The sequence below is a fragment of the Neoarius graeffei genome, chromosome 6 (genome assembly GCF_027579695.1).
Source record: "Neoarius graeffei isolate fNeoGra1 chromosome 6, fNeoGra1.pri, whole genome shotgun sequence".
Classification (NCBI taxonomy): domain Eukaryota; kingdom Metazoa; phylum Chordata; class Actinopteri; order Siluriformes; family Ariidae; genus Neoarius; species Neoarius graeffei.
In genome coordinates, this window is record NC_083574.1 from 26636652 (window position 1) to 26656046 (window position 19395).

A 19395-nucleotide genomic window follows, 5' to 3' on the forward strand; every position below is an offset into this window, starting at 1 on the left:
GCCTGGCCTCCTTTATGTCCCAAAACACCTCCAAGGGCGACTCATCACCTGGGTTCACATATCTCCCACCACGGGACATCCTGGCAGCCAACAAACTTATCAAATGCTTAGGAACAAATACTGGTAGGAGAACATGCTCACTAAAATTAACCAGTTTATCGCCTCCTGGTCTGAGTGTGCCCAGGTGAAAGTCACACGAACCCCTCCAGCTGGTAAGCTTTGCCCCCTCCCGGTACCTCAAAGACCCTGGTCCCATCTAGCTATTGATTTTATCACAGACCTCCCTCCCTCCCAGAGCAACACCACCAACATGGTGACAATAGACAGATTTCCCAAAGCTCTGAGACTCATCCCACTACCTGGCATCCCCACTGCACTCCAAACAGCTGAATTGCTGTTCCAGCAGGTGTTCAGGTACTTTGGCATCCCAGATGACATGGTCAGCAACCGGAGCCCCCAATTCATCTCATGCTTACGGACCTGTTTCATGGAACAGTTAGGAGTCTCAGTAAATCTCACATCTGGTTATCACCCCCAATCTAACGGCCAAGTGGAACGGGCCAACCAAGAGATTGAATGCCTTCTAAGAATCTTCTGCATGAGGAACCGGGGGACTGGTCTTGATTCATTCCTTGGGCCAAGTATGCACAGAACTCACTCAAACACTCCACTACGCAACTAACACACTTTCAGTGCATACTCTGCTACCAACTGCCCCGTTCCCCTGGGATGACACACCAGCACAGGTACAAGCAGTTGAGGACTGGTTCTCTTGTAGCCAAGCCATATGGGAGGAGGTACATCAACGCATTGAGATGGTTAACGGCAAGTATAAAGAATATGCAGACAAACACAGAAGCAACAACCCAGATTTCTCTCCAGGTGACAGAGTATGGGTCTCCACAAGAAACCTCAAAGAACCCAACACTTGCCAGAAGCTGCAGGCACGCTACATCAGCCCATTTAAAGTACTTCAGCATATCAACAATGTCTCGAACAGGTTAGAGCTTCCCCCTCACAGCCGGATATCCTCCACGTTTCATGTCTCCTGTCTGAAACCTGCCATTCTGGGCCCTCTTGCTGAGAATGCTCTCATCCAAGATCACCCACCTCTAAGCCTAGAAGGTGAGCCCATTTACCAGATAAACAGAATGTTTGATTCAAGATGCAATCAAGGGGGGGGGGGTCTATCAGTAAAGATGTTGAGAGCGACAGCGCTAGCCAAACTACAAACACTGCTATTCAGAACTACAACACCCAAAAAGCACAGTGCCCCCCTGTTATCAGCTTGTTGAACTCTGCTGTCGCTCATTCACAACTCATCAGCCACACTACTTAAGCCTCACTCACACTCCCCCTCATTGCGAAGTATCGTTCTATGTATTCCAGTCCATAACAAGCCTATCTCTGCCTGACTCTAGTTATTCTGACCCTCGTTATCTCTCTTTTTCTACGCTTCTTGTCTCTTCTGTATTGCCCTGTTTGCTGACTGACCGACCCTTGCCTGCCTTTTGACCACGCTTCTAGTTTTGTGATTTGGCTTAGTTACAAGTTTGCTAACCTGCTCTCCCCTGCACATTACATCCGTAAGTGCCTGCACACTGAAACACACACACACACACATATATATATATATATATATATATATATATATATATATATATATATATATATATTTATATATATAATTCTATCCACATTTACTTGATATGAGCAATCGCATGCTCTGATTGGCTATTCGACTACTAAGCTATCAGCTCATTATACCGTGAGTAGAGAAAAACAAAATGGCGCAATGTGTTGTTGAGCCAACCAAGGATGAAATAAAAATTCTACTCGAAAACAAAACCCAAAAAAATACAAAAAAGACAACAAAACATGGAATAAAAGTATTTGATGGAAAGAACGCATCTTTTTTTCAAATATTATTATTATTATTATTATTATTGTCAGGTATGGGTTGGAGATGGATGTATATGCAGAAGATTTTATTTATAAAAGTAACAACAGGCAAGCAATCCAAATCAGTGAGCAGAAATCATAAACATAGAATAGGCAATAGGTCAGGTGAGGCACAAACAGACTATTCTAGGCACAGACAAAAAACTGAATCACAGAACAGGAACAAGAATCAGGAAACCAGGAGATCAAGACAGGAAATAAGGCTCGGTAATGTGTACATAATGTAACGCAGCTAATACTTTGCACCAAGTGTGTGTAAGCATAGTCTTTATATAGGCGCACTGATTGTGCCTTCATCTTGTTCAGGTGTGTGTAGTTAACGGCGCGCATATGAGAATCCACTTGGTGCGTGCGCTGTCCGGAGCGCGCCCGAGAGTCTGTCTGGTGCATGCACCACAGCGCTCAGGTCTGACAATTATAGCATTTTTCACAAATTGCTATTGTCATTTTGCCGCTTTGTTTACGTTCTCAGCAGAAATTATTTTGCTGGGCATTTTGTATAAAGTTTTTATTTATCAAATTTGCAAAAAATAAAAATGCTCTGTTTCTCAAAATCCAGTGAATGTGGATATAATAAAACAGTTATTCCACTCAATCTCATCATACATGGCTGAGAGCCAACTCAGTGCTATGCACCTCATTGGCTATCAGCTCATGTACAACTCGATTTGGTGGAATAACTGTTAAATGTTGGCGGCACGGTGGTGTGGTGGTTAGCACTGTCGCCTTCTGGGGTCGAGCCCAGCGGCCAACGGGGGCCTTTCTGTGTGGAGTTTGCATGTTCTCCCCATGTCTGCATGGGTTTCCTCTGGGTGCTCTGGTTTCCTCCACAGTTCACACAAAACTTAACACAAAACCTATGCACATCTCCTAAGAGGTGTGTCGTTCAAGGCTGTTCAAATGTAGCCGATTTTTTAAAAAAAATCAGAATCTTGATGCATTATAGTCTAAAGGCGGCAGGTCACTTACAGAATGAATGGATTCGATCTGTACTGACAAAGAGTGGTAACTTCCAGCCGACAGGACGGTTTGGTGTCTGCTGCATACATTTTGAAAAAGATAAATTTGTGAGGCAGATTCACATAGAAGGATTTGAGCGATGTCTGGTACACGGAGCAGTTCCTAAGATCTGGAAACAGAGGTCAGATGCGCCATCCCAAAGAGCTCACTACATAGTAAGTGTCAAGCTTGTGTTTCGCCTGTTGCTTGAATTTATTAGTTGTCCTTAGTCTTTTATCCTTTTCACTGATAGCAGTTCTCAAGTTTTATACAAGTCTAAATAATGGCAGTAATTAGGCACTTTCACTTTTAGTGCTGGATTATGCCATATGCATTGTGTGCAGTGAGCATGCAACAGCCAGGAATTTGTGAGGACTCATCTCCAAAAAGTTGCTCATAAAACTACAACTTTTTCTGATTCTAACAGTATCAATTAGGCCATGTAGACCCTTTCTATTTTGTGCTACAAAGTTAAGTAGAGGTGTGTGTGTGTATGTGTCTGTCTGTCTGTGGGGTCAGCGTGCAATCACCGTTATTTATTATTTTTTTTACTAAAATCACCATATCTCTGCAACCATACTTTTTTCCGTTAACTATGCACACCTGCACAAGATGAAAGTGCAATCAATGCACCTACAGTGGTGCTTGAAAGTTTGTGAACCCTTTAGAATTTTCTATATTTCTGCATAAATATGACCTAAAACATCATCAGATTCTCACACAAGTCCTAAAAGTAGGTAAAGAGAACCCAGTTAAACAAATGAGACAAAAATATTATACTTGGTCATTTATTTATTGAGGAAAATGATCCAATATTACATATTTGTGAGTGGCAAAAGTATGTGAACCTCTAGGATTAGCAGTTAATTTGAAGGTGAAATTAGAGTCAGGTGTTTTCAATCAATGGGATGACAATCAGGTGTGAGTGGGCACCCTGTTTTATTTAAAGAACAGGGATCTATCAAAGTCTGATCTTCACAACACACATTTATGGAAGTGGATCATGGCACGAACAAAGGAGATTTCTGAGGACCTCAGAAAAAGCGTTGTTGATGCTCATCAGGCTGGAAAAGGTTACAAAACCATCTCTAAAGAGTTTGGACTCCACTAATCCACAGTCAGGCAGATTGTGTACAAATGGAGGAAATTCAAGACCATTGTTACCCTCCCCAGGAGTGGTCAACCAATAAAGATCACTCCAAGAGCAAGGCGTGTAATAGTCGGCGAGGTCACAAAGTACCCCAGGGTAACTTCTAAGCAACTGAAGGCTTCTCTCACATTGGCTAATGTTAATGTTCATGAGTCCACCATCAGGAGAACACTGAACAACAATGGTGTGCATGGCAGGGTTGCAAGGAGAAAGCCACTGCTCTCCAAAAAGAACATTGCTGCTCATCTGCAGTTTGCTAAAGATCATGTGGACAAGCCAGAAGGCTATTGGAAAAATGTTTTGTGGACGGATGAGACCAAAATAGAACTTTTCGGTTTAAATGAGAAGCGTTATGTTTGGAGAAAGGAAAACACTGCATTCCAGCATAAGAACCTTATCCCATCTGTGAAACATGGTGGTGGTAGTATCATGGTTTGGGCCTGTTTTGCTGCATGTGGGCCAGGACGGCTTGCCATCATTGATGGAACAATGAATTCTGAATTATACCAGTGAATTCTAAAGGAAAATGTCAGGACATCTGTCCATGAACTGAATCTCAAGAGAAGGTGGGTCATGCAGCAAGACAACGACCCTAAGCACACAAGTCGTTCTACCAAAGAATGGTTAAAGAGGAATAAAGTTAATGTTTTGGAATGGCCAAGCCAAAGTCCTGACCTTAATCCAATCGAAATGTTGTAGAAGGATCTGAAGCAAGCAGTTCATGTGAGGAAACCCACTAACATCCCAGAGTTGAAGCTGTTCTGTACGGAGGAATGGGCTAAAATTCTTCCAAGCCGGTGTGCAGGACTGATCAACAGTTACCAGAAACGTTTAGTTGCAGTTATTGCTGCACAAGGGGGTCACACCAGATACTGAAAGCAAAGGTTCACATACTTTTGCCACTCACAGATATGTAATATTGGATCATTTTCCTCAATAAATAAATGGCCAAGTATAATATTTTTGTCTCATTTGTTTAACTGGGTTCTTTTTATCTACTTTTAGGACTTGTGTGAAAATCTGATGATGTTTTAGGTCATATTTATGCAGAAATATAGAAAATTCTAAAGGGTTCACAAACTTTCAAGCACCACTGTATATAAAGACACTGAAAACACACTGACTGTGAAGTATTGGGCTACATTACATACACATTACCAAGCCTTGTCTCCTGGTTTCCTGAGTCCTGTTTTGTTTGTTTGTTTTTGTGCTTCTGTCTTTGCCTGTACTAATCTGTTTGTGCCTCACCCGACCTTTTGCTTGTTTACTGTTTTTGATCTCTGCTCACTGATTGGATTGTTTGCTTGTTGTCACCTTTATAAATAAAATCATGCACATGAACATGCATCCGTCTCCAACCCTTCCCTGACATTTATGGTGTCCCTTTACAGATAGCTGATTTTCAGGTGAATTGAACCTGTTTGAAATTTTAAGGTAAAGTCCCCACAATAATCACAGAATTGGCGTGAAGGAAAAGGCCATTGCAAGATTAATTTATAATCACTCTGTGATAAACTTCCTTGTGTATTTCTGAATCTTGTTGTTGCCTTTTTGTCCACTGAAACACGTGATGTTATATTGCATCTAAAAACATGATTTCAATATCAAATGAATGGATACACCGTGGGTGGCACTGTGGTGTAGTGGCTAGCACTGTCGCCTCACAACAAGAAGGTCCTGGGTTTGAACCCAGCGGCTGACAAGGGCCTTGCTGTGTGGAGTTTCTCCCCATGTCTGTGTGGGTTTCCTCCGGATGCTCTGGTTTCCCCCACAGTCCAAAGACATGCAGATTAGGTTAATTGGTGGCTCTAAATTGACCGTAGGTGTGAGTATGAATGGTTGTTTGTCTCTGTGTCAGCCCTGCGATAACCTGGTGACTTATCCAGGGTGTACCCTGCCTCTCGCCCATAGTCAGCTGGGATAGGCTCCAGCTTGCCTGTGACTCTGTAGAACAGGATAAATGGCTACAGATAATGGATGGATACGCCATCCTGTTATCTCCCTCAGCTAACTCATAATTTTTTTTCTGTATTTTTAGGCTCTGAAAGAGATTCTCTCAACATGAGAGAAATGTAAGAAGGTCATAGGTTTTGGAATTTTGAAAAAAATATTTTATGGTTACAGAGATACTGTGATTTTAGTAAAAATAAATAATGGTAGTTAAACGCTTAACCACCCCCCAAAAAAACAACAACACACACACACACCTCTACTTAACGCTGTAGCACAAAATAGAATGGGTCTACATGGTCCTAATTGGTACTGTTAGAACCAGAAAAGGTTGTAGTTTTATGAGCAACTTAGTTTTGGAGGTGAACCCGAACAAACTCCTGGCTGTTGTGTGCTTGCTGCGCACAATGCATATGGCAAAAGGTACCACCCAGCACTAAAAGTGAAAGTGCCTATTTATTGCCATTATTTAGCCTTGTGCCTACCAAGTGAGGTTAGAAAGATGACAATTAAAAAGAGACACTGCTTTATCATAACTGTGAAAGTTGAACACCAAATCAGTAAAAAAAAAAATACATATATATATATATATATATATATATATATATATATATATAAAGCGCCCTCCACAATTATTGGCACCCCTGGTTAAGATGTGTTAAAAGCCTTAAATTCAATTTTTATTGCAGAAGCATAATCTCACACTGAAAATTGCAGAAAAATGTAACCTTTAACTCAAGTGAATTTAAAAAAATCCCTGACTAAGAAATAATTATTTTTCATAAAATCACCTGTTCCACAATTATTGGCACCTATAACATCTCATCTCATCTCATTATCTCTAGCCTCTAAAATCCTGTTCTACAGGGTCGCAGGCAAGCTGGAGCCTATCCCAGCTGACTACGGGCGAAAGGCGGGGTACACCCTGGATAAGTCGCCAGGTCATCACAGGGCTGACACATAAACACAGACAACCATTCACACTCACACACACACACATCACATCACATTATCTCTAGCCGCTTTATCCTTCTACAGGGTCGCAGGCAAGCTGGAGCCTATCCCAGCTGACTACGGGCGAAAGGCGGGGTACACCCTGGACAAGTCGCCAGGTCATCACAGGGCTGACACATAGACACAGACAACCATTCACACTCACATTCACACCTACGGTCAATTTAGAGTCACCAGTTAACCTAACCTGCATGTCTTTGGGGGAAACCAGAGTACCCGGAGGAAACCCACGCGGACACGGGAAGAACATGCAAACTCCGCACAGAAAGGCTCTCGCTGGCCACGGGGCTCGAACCCAGACCTTCTTGCTGTGAGGCAACAGCACTAACCACTACACCACTGTGCCGCCCCAAAACCTATAACAATTCCTAGAAAATAAATGTATTAGAAGCATTTCTGTCATTTCTACTGTAGTTTATAAAGTTGATCAGGGTATCTAGCAACCTTTAATTCGTAATTCATCACATCCTGTTTCCCTGGGGTATAAATATGATGTGACACAGAGGCCTATTTCTCTTATCCACTCTTCAACATGGGAAAGACAAGAGAACACACCATTCAAGTAAGGCAGATGTGTGTCAACCTGCATAAGTCAGGCAATGGCTACAAGAAAATAGCCACTCGCCTACACCTGCCCATATCTACAGTCAGAGGAATCATCAAGAAGTTTAAAACAACTGGAACAGTGGCAAAGAAGCCTGGATGAGGATGCAAGTTTATCTTGCCACCATGCACAGCGCGGAGGATTGTAAGAGAAGTAAAAAGTTCTCCAAAGCTCACTGTTAGAAAATTGCATCAATGAGTAGCATCTTGGGGTCACAAAGTCTCCATAACATCCATCAGGTGCTATCTTTTTTTTTTTTAATTGTGTACAATTGTGAACAATAGCAAGATAGAATACAATTCCGCTTGGCCAATCATCTGGTTCACTGTAGCTCATCTGGTAGTGGGAGGAGTGGTCAGAAGATGCCTGTGGATCCTGCATTTAAAGGCCTGGGGGCCAGTGTCTATGGGTCCAACTACATGTTCTGGAAGGCTATTCCATACCCGGACAGCAGTATGGAGGAAGGTTCTGTCCAGGGTGCGAGTATTAGAGGCTGGGAGGTCCAGGGCATGATCTGGCATGGCTGTGCATAGGCGGGTGGTTCGCCGTCTAGGGTATGGCGGGGGAGCATATCCCAGAGATCTGTAGGGCAGTGGTGGGTGTACATTTTGAACATGCCAACAAGCTGTTTGGGAGGCATGCACGGAAAAAGCCTTTTCTCACTTACAAGCATAAACGTAAATGTCTGGAGTTCGCTAAGCGGTACTGGGACTTCAACTGGGACCATGTGCTTTGGTCAGATGAGACCAAGATAGAGCTTTTTGGCAACAGACACTCTAAGTGGGTCTGGCATAACACAAAAGATGAGTGTGCGGAAAAGCACCTCATGCCCACTGTGAAGTATGGGGGAGGATCGGTAATGCTGTGGGCCTGTTTCTCTTCCAAAGGCCCTGGGAACCTTGTTAGGGTGCATGGCATCATGAACTCTTTGAAATACCAGGACATTTTAAATCAAAATCTGGTGGCCTCTGCCCAAAAGCTGAAGATGGGTCGTCACTGGGTCTTTCAGCAAGATAATGACCCTAAACATGTGGCCAAATCTACACAAAAATGGTTCACCAGACACAAAATCAAGCTCCTCCCATGGCCATCTCAGTCCCCAGATCTCAACCCAATTGAAAACCTGTGGGGTGAGCTGAAGAGGAGAGTGCATAGGAGAGGACCCAAGACTCTGGACGATTTAGAGAGATTGTGCAAAGAGGAATGGTCGAAGATCCCTCTCTCTGTATTCTCCCATCTTATGAAATGTTATAGGAGAAGATTAAGTGTTGTCTTGTTGGCAAAAGGAGGTTGTACAAAGTATTAACATCAGGGGTGCCAATAATTGTGGCACACATGATTTCATGTAAAATAATTATTTCTTAATGTGGGATTTTTTTTTCCCACTGAATAAATGCACTTTATTAAAGGTTGGATTTTTCTCTTTTTTTGCATTGTTGTCCTATATTATTTACAACCCCGATTCCAAAAAAGTTGGGACAAAGTACAAATTGTAAATAAAAATGGAATGCAATGATGTGGAAGTTTCAAAATTCCATATTTTATTCAGAATAGAACATAGATGACATATCAAATGTTTAAACTGAGAAAATGTATCATTTAAAGAGAAAAATTAGGTGATTTTAAATTTCATGACAACAGCACATCTCAAAAAAGTTGGGACAAGGCTATGTTTACCACTGTGAGACATCCCCTTTTCTCTTTACAACAGTTTGTAAACATCTGGGGACTGAAGAGACAAGTTGCTCAAGTTTAGGGATAGGAATGTGAACCCATTCTTGCCTAATGTAGGATTCTAGTTGCTCAACTGTCTTAGGTCTTTTTTGTCGTATCTTCCGTTTTATGATGCGCCAAATGTTTTCTATGGGTGAAAGATCTGGGCTGCAGGCTGGCCAGTTCAGTACCCGGACCCTTCTTCTATGCAGCCATGATGCTGTAATTGATGCAGTATGTGGTTTGGCATTGTCATGTTGGAAAATGCAAGGTCTTCCCTGAAAGAGACGTCGTCTGGATGGGAGCATATGTTGCTCTAGAACCTGGATATACCTTTCAGCATTGATGGTGTCTTTCCAGATGTGTAAGCTGCCCATGCCACACGCACTAATGCAACCCCATACCATCAGAGATGCAGGCTTCTGAACTGAGCGCTGATAACAACTTGGGTCGTCCTTCTCCTCTTTAGTCCGAATGACATGGCGTCCCTGATTTCCATAAAGAACTTCAAATTTTGATTTATCTGACCACAGAACAGTTTTCCACTTTGCCACAGTCCATTTTAAATGAGCCTTGGCCCAGAGAAGACGTCTGCGCTTCTGGATCATGTTTAGATACAGCTTCTTCTTTGAACTACAGAGTTTTAGCTGGCAACGGCGGATGGCACGGTGAATTGTGTTCACAGATAATGTTCTCTGGAAATATTCTTGAGCCCATTTTGTGATTTCCAATACAGAAGCATGCCTGTATGTGATGCAGTGCCATCTAAGGGCCCAAAGATCACGGGCACCCAGTATGGTTTTCCAGCCTTGACCCTTACGCACAGAGATTCTTCCAGATTCTCTTTATCTTTTGATGATATTATGCACTGTAGATGATGATATGTTCAAATGCTTTGCAATTTTACACTGTCGAACTCCTTTCTGATATTGCTCCACTATTTGTCGGCGCAGAATTAGGGGGCTTGGTGATCCTCTTCCCATCTTTACTTCTGAGAGCCGCTGCCACTCCAAGATGCTCTTTTTATACCCAGTCATGTGAATGACCTATTGCCAATTGACCTAATGAGTTGCAATTTGGTCCTCCAGCTGTTCCTTTTTTGTACCTTTAACTTTTCCAGACTCTTATTGCCCCGTCCCAACTTTTTTGAGATGTGTTGCTGTCATGAAATTTCAAATGAGCCAATATTTGGCATGAAATTTCAAAATGTCTCACTTTCAACATTTGATATGTTGTCTATGTTCTATTGTGAATACAATATCAGTTTTTGACAAACTATGATTTGTACAATGTATTAACTTCCTGGGTTCCAGAAAACGGCTGGAGCAGTTGTTGCTCTTCTTCTTCACGAGCGACTTGGCTTGCATATTTGTCCGCCTCTTTCTCCATGGCTATACGTTCTAAATCGTCCTCAAAGACAACCAACCAAAGATTGAGGACGAATTTGAAGAGCTTTCGTCGTCTTCTTCAAAAGCATCAGTATCAAGAACGCATGCCACTGCAGAGAATAGTATAGAGGAGTTTGTGTGGACACAAAAGAAGGCAGTGGCGCATATGACTTCATATATGCAGTGCTGCTGACCTGTAAATCGCTGCAATCTAATAATGGCGGACAGGCTTTTAGTGATTTTTGAAACAGAATTCAGATGCAAAAAAAACCATTTTTCCAACTAATTTTTTATTTCTTGGTGAACTTTACAACCTTTTTGAGTGCATCATACACAGAAAACCCAGGATTTTATGATGTAATTTTTGTTAGACTAGCACTTTAAAGTCACCCATCAATAGCTTGATATCATGTTGTGGGATATCATTGATTGTGTCTTGCAGTTGGTCATAAAACTGTTCTTTGTCTTCATCAGCATTCTCAGTTGGAGCATAGGCTTGAATGATAGTCATCTTAATGTGCCTTGTGAGGAGTCGAGCAGTGATAATACAGTCATTAATAGGTTTCCATCCAATAAGTGCCTTGGCAACGTCTCTTTTGAGTAGAATACCAGCATCATTTATGTGATTCCTTTCCTGCCTTGAGTTGAGGATTGTGACATCCCCACTGGTCATCTTCCCACTGTTTGTCCATCTCATTTCACTGATGCCCAGGATTCCAAGACTGTATTGTTTCATTTCATGAAGCACCTGCGAGAGGCGTCCAACACCAATATAAAGATCTTGGTAGCAATCTTGGTATTTGTTTTGGAACTGAAAAGGCCATGTGCCACTATTATTGGCACCACTGGAAATTATATTGAACACAATGTAAATGAAGCATGTTTCCCATTTAAATTGTACATTTTTGAGTTGACTGAAGTGTGTAGGAACTTTCAAGCTGGACTGGGGTAGAAATATGAGGTGAGAGAGGCCAAATTTCCTTAGTCCTCTATCAACATGGAAATATTATATACAGTCTTGCAAAAGTATTTATCCCCCTTGGTGTTTGTCCTGTTTTGTTGCATTATAAGTGTTAGGGTTTTTTTCCATCTCTGGCCCTCACCATCTCGAGATCAGTCCCCTCGTGTCACCCAGACGTCTGGGGGTGAGTCGCAGAAAAAAGAAAGGAACCCCACAATCTTTAGTTCGCAATCTTTATTCGCAAGTCCCCCCTGAGACGAGAGTATACAGGGGTTTTATACGTGTGTATGTGAGTGAAACCTTGGATCAATCATGACAATTTTAAACAAAGACTATGTTTAGTCTAACAAAGAAGTGTCTTCTCCACTGGATGAAGGTCAGGTTACACAGGAATAGTTTAAAATCACTGTTATAGTATATGTAAGCTCTAAAATATTAAAATCATAAAGTCTTAACACCTTGTGCAGAAATACGGCTAATATAAATCTATAAAACTATAAAACTAACATGAATCACTTAATGCAGCTTTAAATCTAACATTAAATCTAACATTCAATCATTTCAATTTAAAATTCAACACTGAAGAGACTGGTTAAATCTAACAATCCTAAATCACTTATAGCTATAAAACTAACTTTTAATCCCAAATACACGTTGGATATGCAGCTGTGGGTGTGTGTGGGTCGTAGGATGTCAGACTATGGTGTGATGGTATAATGACGTAGGTCAGTAAACCTTGGACTGAGCAAAACACATCTTAATTCCATCAATATGTATGTGTGATTGAAAATATATCCTGTATACATTTCATATTAGCAGATGTTCTAACAGATATCAACATTTACGCACAACATTAGGTCAGAGATAGCACAGGGCAATATATTTTGATAGAATGTTCCAAAAGATATCAATATTACGTCTCGAGCAATGTGTCTAGCTTAGACAGAAGGTCACACAGTAACTTGGTCAAGTTACACAGGAGACAGAAGAATTCAATGCCTTCTAGCTGAAATAGTAAAATAGAACAGAACAGAACAATATTAAGAATAAAGCCTTACAATTTTGTCACAAAATAAATTACTGCCTTCTTGGTCAAGAGTAAATACTTACAATTATTTATCCTTACAAAGGAATAAAACCTTACAATAAGCTGGAATTAAAATGGATTATGGATTTTTGGGGGGTTAGCACCATTTGATTTACACAACATGCATACCACTTTAAAGAGGCAAATTGTTTTTTTATTGTGACACAAACAATAATAAAGATGAAAAAACAGAAATCTGGAATGTGCATAGGTATTTACTCCCTTTCATATGACACCCCTAAATAAAAGCTGGTCCAACCAATTAACTTCATAAGTCACATAATTAGTTGATTTAAAGGAGATACGCAGAGCCTTTGATTTTAAATAAATTTCTGAGTGGATAGTATCTCTATCCTTGACTCTTGTATGCTGCATAAATGGGAATTTAAAAAAATATATTTTTGAGAGTTAAAATCGACTGCAAAGTTGGCATTCGAGCTGCCCCGCTGAGCCAGCCAGCCCTGAGTGCGTGACGTCATAGTGGTAACCGGTTTTAAGGCCTCGGCCTTTTACAGCTATAGACCAAAGTCATATAAATAAAAATTTACGGTGAAAGTAAGAAATACCGTTACCGACTTGCTCAACTAAGACTGATTTGACTTCATTGATTGTGGGTTGGCTCTCATTAAAACAGGATAGGTGGTATAACTTATGCAACATACATGTAAATGGATGCATTTTCACTGATAAAACGTAAAAGGCTAATTAAATAATTAGATGAACTGTGACAATCACATTCTGAAGCAAATTAAATAATCTCATACCGGTAACTTAAACACACAAGTTACATGTATTAATCTAAATGCAGGTTAACAACGTGTTTATTTTTTATTTATTTTTATTTATTCTTTATCCAAATGAGAGTCGGAGCTTACCCATCTGTGTTCTTGCTTCATGAAGGCCGATTGTTTTTGAAACAATCTGACTTTCAGTTGTTTGTTCAGTTCTCCATTCATTCACTTCTTCCACATAAAGGAGAGATGGCAGCAATATCCAGTTTAGAAATAAGACGGCTGCTCCACTCATTCACTGTTTTCTTCATACTGTGTATTCCACCATTACTGCCGGGCTCAGGCAATTACTAAAACCCGGGACGGAACGGGATGTCACCGGTTTTAGCAACAACTGCAGGGAGATCACTGCCCGAGTGAAATGTTCCATCCTGGGTTTTAGCAACAACCCTCGGCTCACTCCGGGAAGACTGGTGCAACTAAACTCACTTTCCTTTAAAAAAATAAAAAAATACTTTCCTTTTCTTGTAGTTTTCTTTAATTGTTGGTACTGCACCCTCTTTCAGTATGGGTTTATAGCCAATGCTCCTCAACAGATCAGAGGTCTCATACGAGTCTTCAGTAAAATGTGCAGAGCAGAGGAGAGACCACTTCATAGCCGCCCAATGTGCCCATGAACTTCTTGCAAAAAGCATCCAAATCTTTGCAGTTTGAACATTCTTGGGCCATGAATGCAACTTAAATCCAGCTTCTGTCATGTTGCTGTACCGACCAGCAACACATCTCCATGGCATGGCGATAAATTAGCTCAAAATGGAGGATCGGAGTTGCAGTCAGCTCTGTGTTTTAGTATCGCGGAAATGGGGATGAGACCGATAGACTTCTTGCTGTGATGTTACGGACGTCAAGGTCATTTACTCAGACCGCTACCTATATAAATCACTTTAATCGTAAAAATGACGATAATAGATTTATTGTTAATGCTTAAACCTATTCCTGTGCCATTCTTGAGGTCTCAAGGCATTTATAAACAAAAAGTGAGGCCATGGCTCTGCATATATGCTTTAAGATCCACCTGAGTTGAAAGTGTCACAAGATCTGTCACATGATGTCTGTCTAAATCAACCTGTTCTGGATGGACCATGACTCTGCAACACTACTAAGCAAGTAACATGAAAACCAAGGAGCATTCCAAACAAGTCAGAGACAAAGTTGTGGAGAAGTATAGATCAGGGTTGGCTTATAAAAAAAAAAAATCCCAAACTTTGAATATCCCATGGAGCACCATAAATCCATTATAGCAAATTAAATCTATTATAGCATGACTACAAACCTGGCCACCCACCAAAACTCTCAGACCAGGCAAGGAAGGCATGAATCAGAGATACAACAATGACACCAAAGATAACACTGAAGGAGCTGCAACGATCCACAATGAAGATGGGAGTATCTGTCCATAGGACCACTTTAAGCTGTACGCTCCATAGGACAGGGCTTTATGGAAAAGTGGCCAGAAAAAAAGCCATTACTTAAGAAAACACATTTGGAGTTTGCCCAACAGCATGTGATAGACTCCCCAAACACATGGAGGAAGATTCTCTGGTCAGATGAGACTAAAATTGAACTTTTTGGCCATCATGGGAAACACCATGTGTGGCACAAACCCAACACTTCCCAGCACCCTGAGAACACCATTCCTACAGTGAAGCATGGTGTTGGCAACATCATGCTGTGGGGAAATCCCAGTGGCTAGATGTGCTAAGCTAATAGAGACATACCCCAAGAAACTTGCAGCTATAATTGCAGCAAAAGGTGGCTCTACAAAGTATTTACTTTGGGGGTGAATGCCTATGCACACTCCAGATTTCTGTTTTTTCATCCTAATTATTGTTTGTGTCACAATATAAAAAAATAAATAAATAAATAAATAAATAAATAAAAAATTTCACCTTTAAAGTGGTAGGCATGTTGTGTAAATCAAATGGTGCTAACCCCCCGAAAATCCATAATCCATTTTGATTCCAGCTTGTAATGCGACAAAACTGGACAAACACCAAGGGGGATGAATACTTTCGCAAGACACTGTGTGTGTGTATGTATATATATATATATATATATATATATATATATATATATATATATATATATATATAAAATGGAAACGAGTGTTTTACTGGGAAATACACCACTAATATTTTTCATATGTGCTACATCTGGGACATGGAGAATCAAAATCTCTATTTTTCACTACTGACAATATCGATGAATTGTTTTGATAAATGTAATTATTTTTTGTTTGTGAATGTGTCTGTATAATAAAAAGAATCACACGTTGGCTTGAAGATATGAAGTTTATCTTCTCGTGTTGAAAAATGTACATTTTTCATCCAAAGTACATCACGGATCTGGGTGAAATATTTTCTTATATTTCACTCAGATGACGTCACTCCCAGTGTTTTCCCACTAACTGGACGTGCGTTGTCAAAATGGCAAACCGGTTCAAAATGTAAATTCTTTTCATTAACTTGCAGTTTTTTGTTTTGCTTTGTTTTTCTGTATGTGTTCATATAATATAAAGAACATTACACAGCGGCACAAAGATATGAAGTTTATCTTCTCATGTTGAAAATATTTTTACTCATTCACTTCACTCACTAGTGAATATGTTCACCACTCAAAGATAAACTTCATATCTTCGCACAACCGTGCAATATCCTCTCTCTCATTCATATACAGTATGTTGGAAGATATATCTTCCAACATTTGCAGAATTATGCAAGAGGAAATCTATCTTGGTCTCATTAGACCATAACCCATTTTGGCACATGGTTTGGGATGATTTATGCAGGATTGGATTTTTTTTTTAAAGTATTTTTTTTAAATGATTAGCTCGATTTATTTATTTTTTTTACATCACAAGAACTGGCTATTTGAAAAGGGGTGTGTACACTTTTTATATCCACTGTATAACACCCCCTCCCCCACACACAATGACATAAAATTCATACATGCAACACATTTTTGCGCCAGCACCTGTAGACTAACACTATTTACTAACACTCTATTTATTCTGAAGTGCATCTTTGATGCACTTCAGAATAAAATGGAAATACTCCCAAAACAGAAGGCTATGTCTGAGCTGTTAAAACTCTGGCCAAAAATACTCCAAATCAAGGGCTACAAAGGGAAGGAAGGTTTTTTTTTTTAAGTTTGTGCACCTCTTTAGCAGTATCCTTTATTAACCTGGAGATTTCCTCTGGAGTGCCACGGGCTGTGGTCAGGAAGTGAATGTTATTAGGTGCAGCACTTGCCTATGGGCTGGCCAGACTGATTGGTCATGCAGATAATGATGCATTATTATGAAGTTGAGAGTACATGTTCCCAGTTACCCACACTCTAATAAATATTTAACTGACAGGGGCTTTTGTGGTGGGTCCTGTGTTAATAGATTGAATGTATTTTATTTTATAATTTTACACTGGCCTGTGTTTTACTGTACATTTAGATATTAAGGAGTTTGGACAGACCCATCAGCGGTCTTTAGTAGAAAAAGAAGGGAATATTGCTGTTATTCAGTGCCAGCTACCTTGGAGTAATCCCCCAGCTTTACCGCGTTACAGAATACGAGGAAAGTGGCTCGAGGAATCTACAGGTATACCACAATATCCAAGAAATTCAGGAATATAACTCCAATATCTGCATTCACACTTTTAATGTTTTATTAACCTGTATTTATTTTTCAGATGAATATTTAATCCTTCCTTCTGGGAACCTTCAGATAGTCTCTGTTTCTCCAGAACATCAGGGCATGTATAAATGTGGAGCTTATAATCCTGTTACCAGAGAAGTCAAGGTCGAGTCCTATGGCACAAAGCTCTTAGTGAAAAGTAAGCTGGGCAAAAAATGCACTACTGCAAAGATACTTTGTAGAAAACATGAATAAGGTTGTTTTGATATGCATGGGTTGTTTGTTTTTATCTTGCCCCTCTCCCACTTCACAGATTCAAATGGTCCTACCTCAATGGGGATAGTATATCCAGTCAACTCTATCAGCCTGACAGTGGAACAGTCCATGTCCTTGGTTCTGGAATGTGTAGTATCAGGAAATCCCTCTCCTGTTGTTAAATGGTTGAAGGATGGCCAAGAGCTGCCTCTAGCTCCCAGACTGAGACTTCTGCATAGTAATTTGGTGCTGAGTGATGTTCAGCTGAGTGACGGAGGAAATTACACTTGCTTTGTTCAAGTAGAGGAAGGTGCTGTGGCCAGTGCCAACTATACTCTGGATGTGCTTGGTGAGTTCAGTCATGGAGTATTAAACTAAATTCATATTTCATACTTGAGTCAAAAAGGTGGTCAAAATACAGGTTACTGTGCATAAATATAAATACAGCTAAGCTTTTGCTATGTCATTACTTTGATGCAAACAAGATACATTAACATCATTGTTTTCTTTTTCTCCCTTAGGGCCTCCTACTATAATAAGAGGTCTGAGTGACCAGACTCTGAAATCTGGCTCATTGGTGCAATTCAGTTGTACCACCTCAGGAAATCCTGTTCCTAACATCACTTGGCTCTTCAATTCAATCCCAGTTTTATCCTCACCACGAGTCCAGATATCAGACTCCAGCCTGCGTATTTTCTCAGTCACTACTCAGGACCAGGGCATGTACCAGTGTGTGCTAGACAACAGAATTGGCTCTGCACAGTCAGCTGCAAGACTTAGCATTAAGTTGGGTAAGAATTATTTAATTTTCATGAGCATAAAAATGTTTCCTATAGTGACATCAAGTCTTGTTGTATAGAATCATCATTCTAAAGTTGTTTTGAAATTCATGACACAGCATTCTCACATTTATATTTGAATGTGTTGTGGTGTCAATGAAGGATATAAGACTCGTGTTTGAAGGGTGTGGGAGTATGGCAAGCTCTGTTGAAGAGTTATAAGGAAGATTATGGGTATGTAGACAGGCTTTTTGGCTGCAGCAGTACTGGAGGAGGGTTGCAGGAGCAGAGAGGTCTTTGGCAGGCAGCACCAGAGCCATGAGAGTGAACTTTGCGTGTACTCTCATGGATAAGCTCTTGAACAGAGGAATGTAAGGAGTAACCGCACAAGGTTATGATGAGAAGCAGACCACCCAGCTGTCAACATTAAACACACCTGGTCTTCTACTTATTAACACACACCTAAGCACACACAAATACACACATGCAAAGCCTCCCCTATTCTTCTCCAACTCTGTTTATCAGTATTGCCCTACATTTCTGAGTATGATTGATAAAGGCAGAGATATGCAAGCTTTACATTCGAAAAAAGACAGCTGAGGTCAGTTCTAAATGCTGTTTTTTCCTAGCTTGCATGACGGAGAGAAAATTGTTTTGATAAAATGCAGGTCTGCTTAAAATCATGATTGTTTATGCAAAGTTGTTCATCTCACATACTGCAGGAGTGTGTTATGGAAAAATATTGCAGGGTCACTTGTCTGGTAGCGCTATTGTTGCAGCCTCAAAAATGTGCCTAAAAGTAATAGTTTGTTGTCTAGCTCAAACTGTATGTTCTGCTATTTAAAACACTGCTCAGTTTTTTTTCCACTGAAACAGGAACAATACCAAAATAGTTTGAGCTTGTGTCCAAAAAAAGAGTAGTTTAAAATAACATTTAGTGTTGTATTGCTCTGGAATGCACAGACAATAAGAAGAAGCCTTTATTTGTCACATATATATTAGAGCACATTGAAATTCTTTCTGTGCGTTTAACCCATCTGAAGAAGTGAACACGCACACACAGTTGCACTGCAGTGCCCAGGGGCTTTAGGTGCCCTTGAGGGGAGGGGAAAGT

At 40.4% G+C, this 19395-nt stretch overlaps 1 protein-coding gene across 8 annotated transcripts in view; it reads left to right on the top strand.

Annotated features, from left to right (window-relative positions):
• cdon (cell adhesion associated, oncogene regulated) overlaps nucleotides 1–19395 on the top strand; it is a 382189-nt gene that overhangs the window by 234811 nt on the left and 127983 nt on the right. For all 8 annotated transcript variants that reach the window (XM_060923511.1, XM_060923509.1, XM_060923515.1 and 5 more), the window contains 4 exons: nucleotides 17065–17211; nucleotides 17303–17446; nucleotides 17561–17851; nucleotides 18024–18293. In XM_060923511.1, the coding sequence (XP_060779494.1) occupies nucleotides 17065–17211; nucleotides 17303–17446; nucleotides 17561–17851; nucleotides 18024–18293 (852 nt within the window). The remainder of the gene's footprint in view (nucleotides 1–17064; nucleotides 17212–17302; nucleotides 17447–17560; nucleotides 17852–18023; nucleotides 18294–19395) is intronic.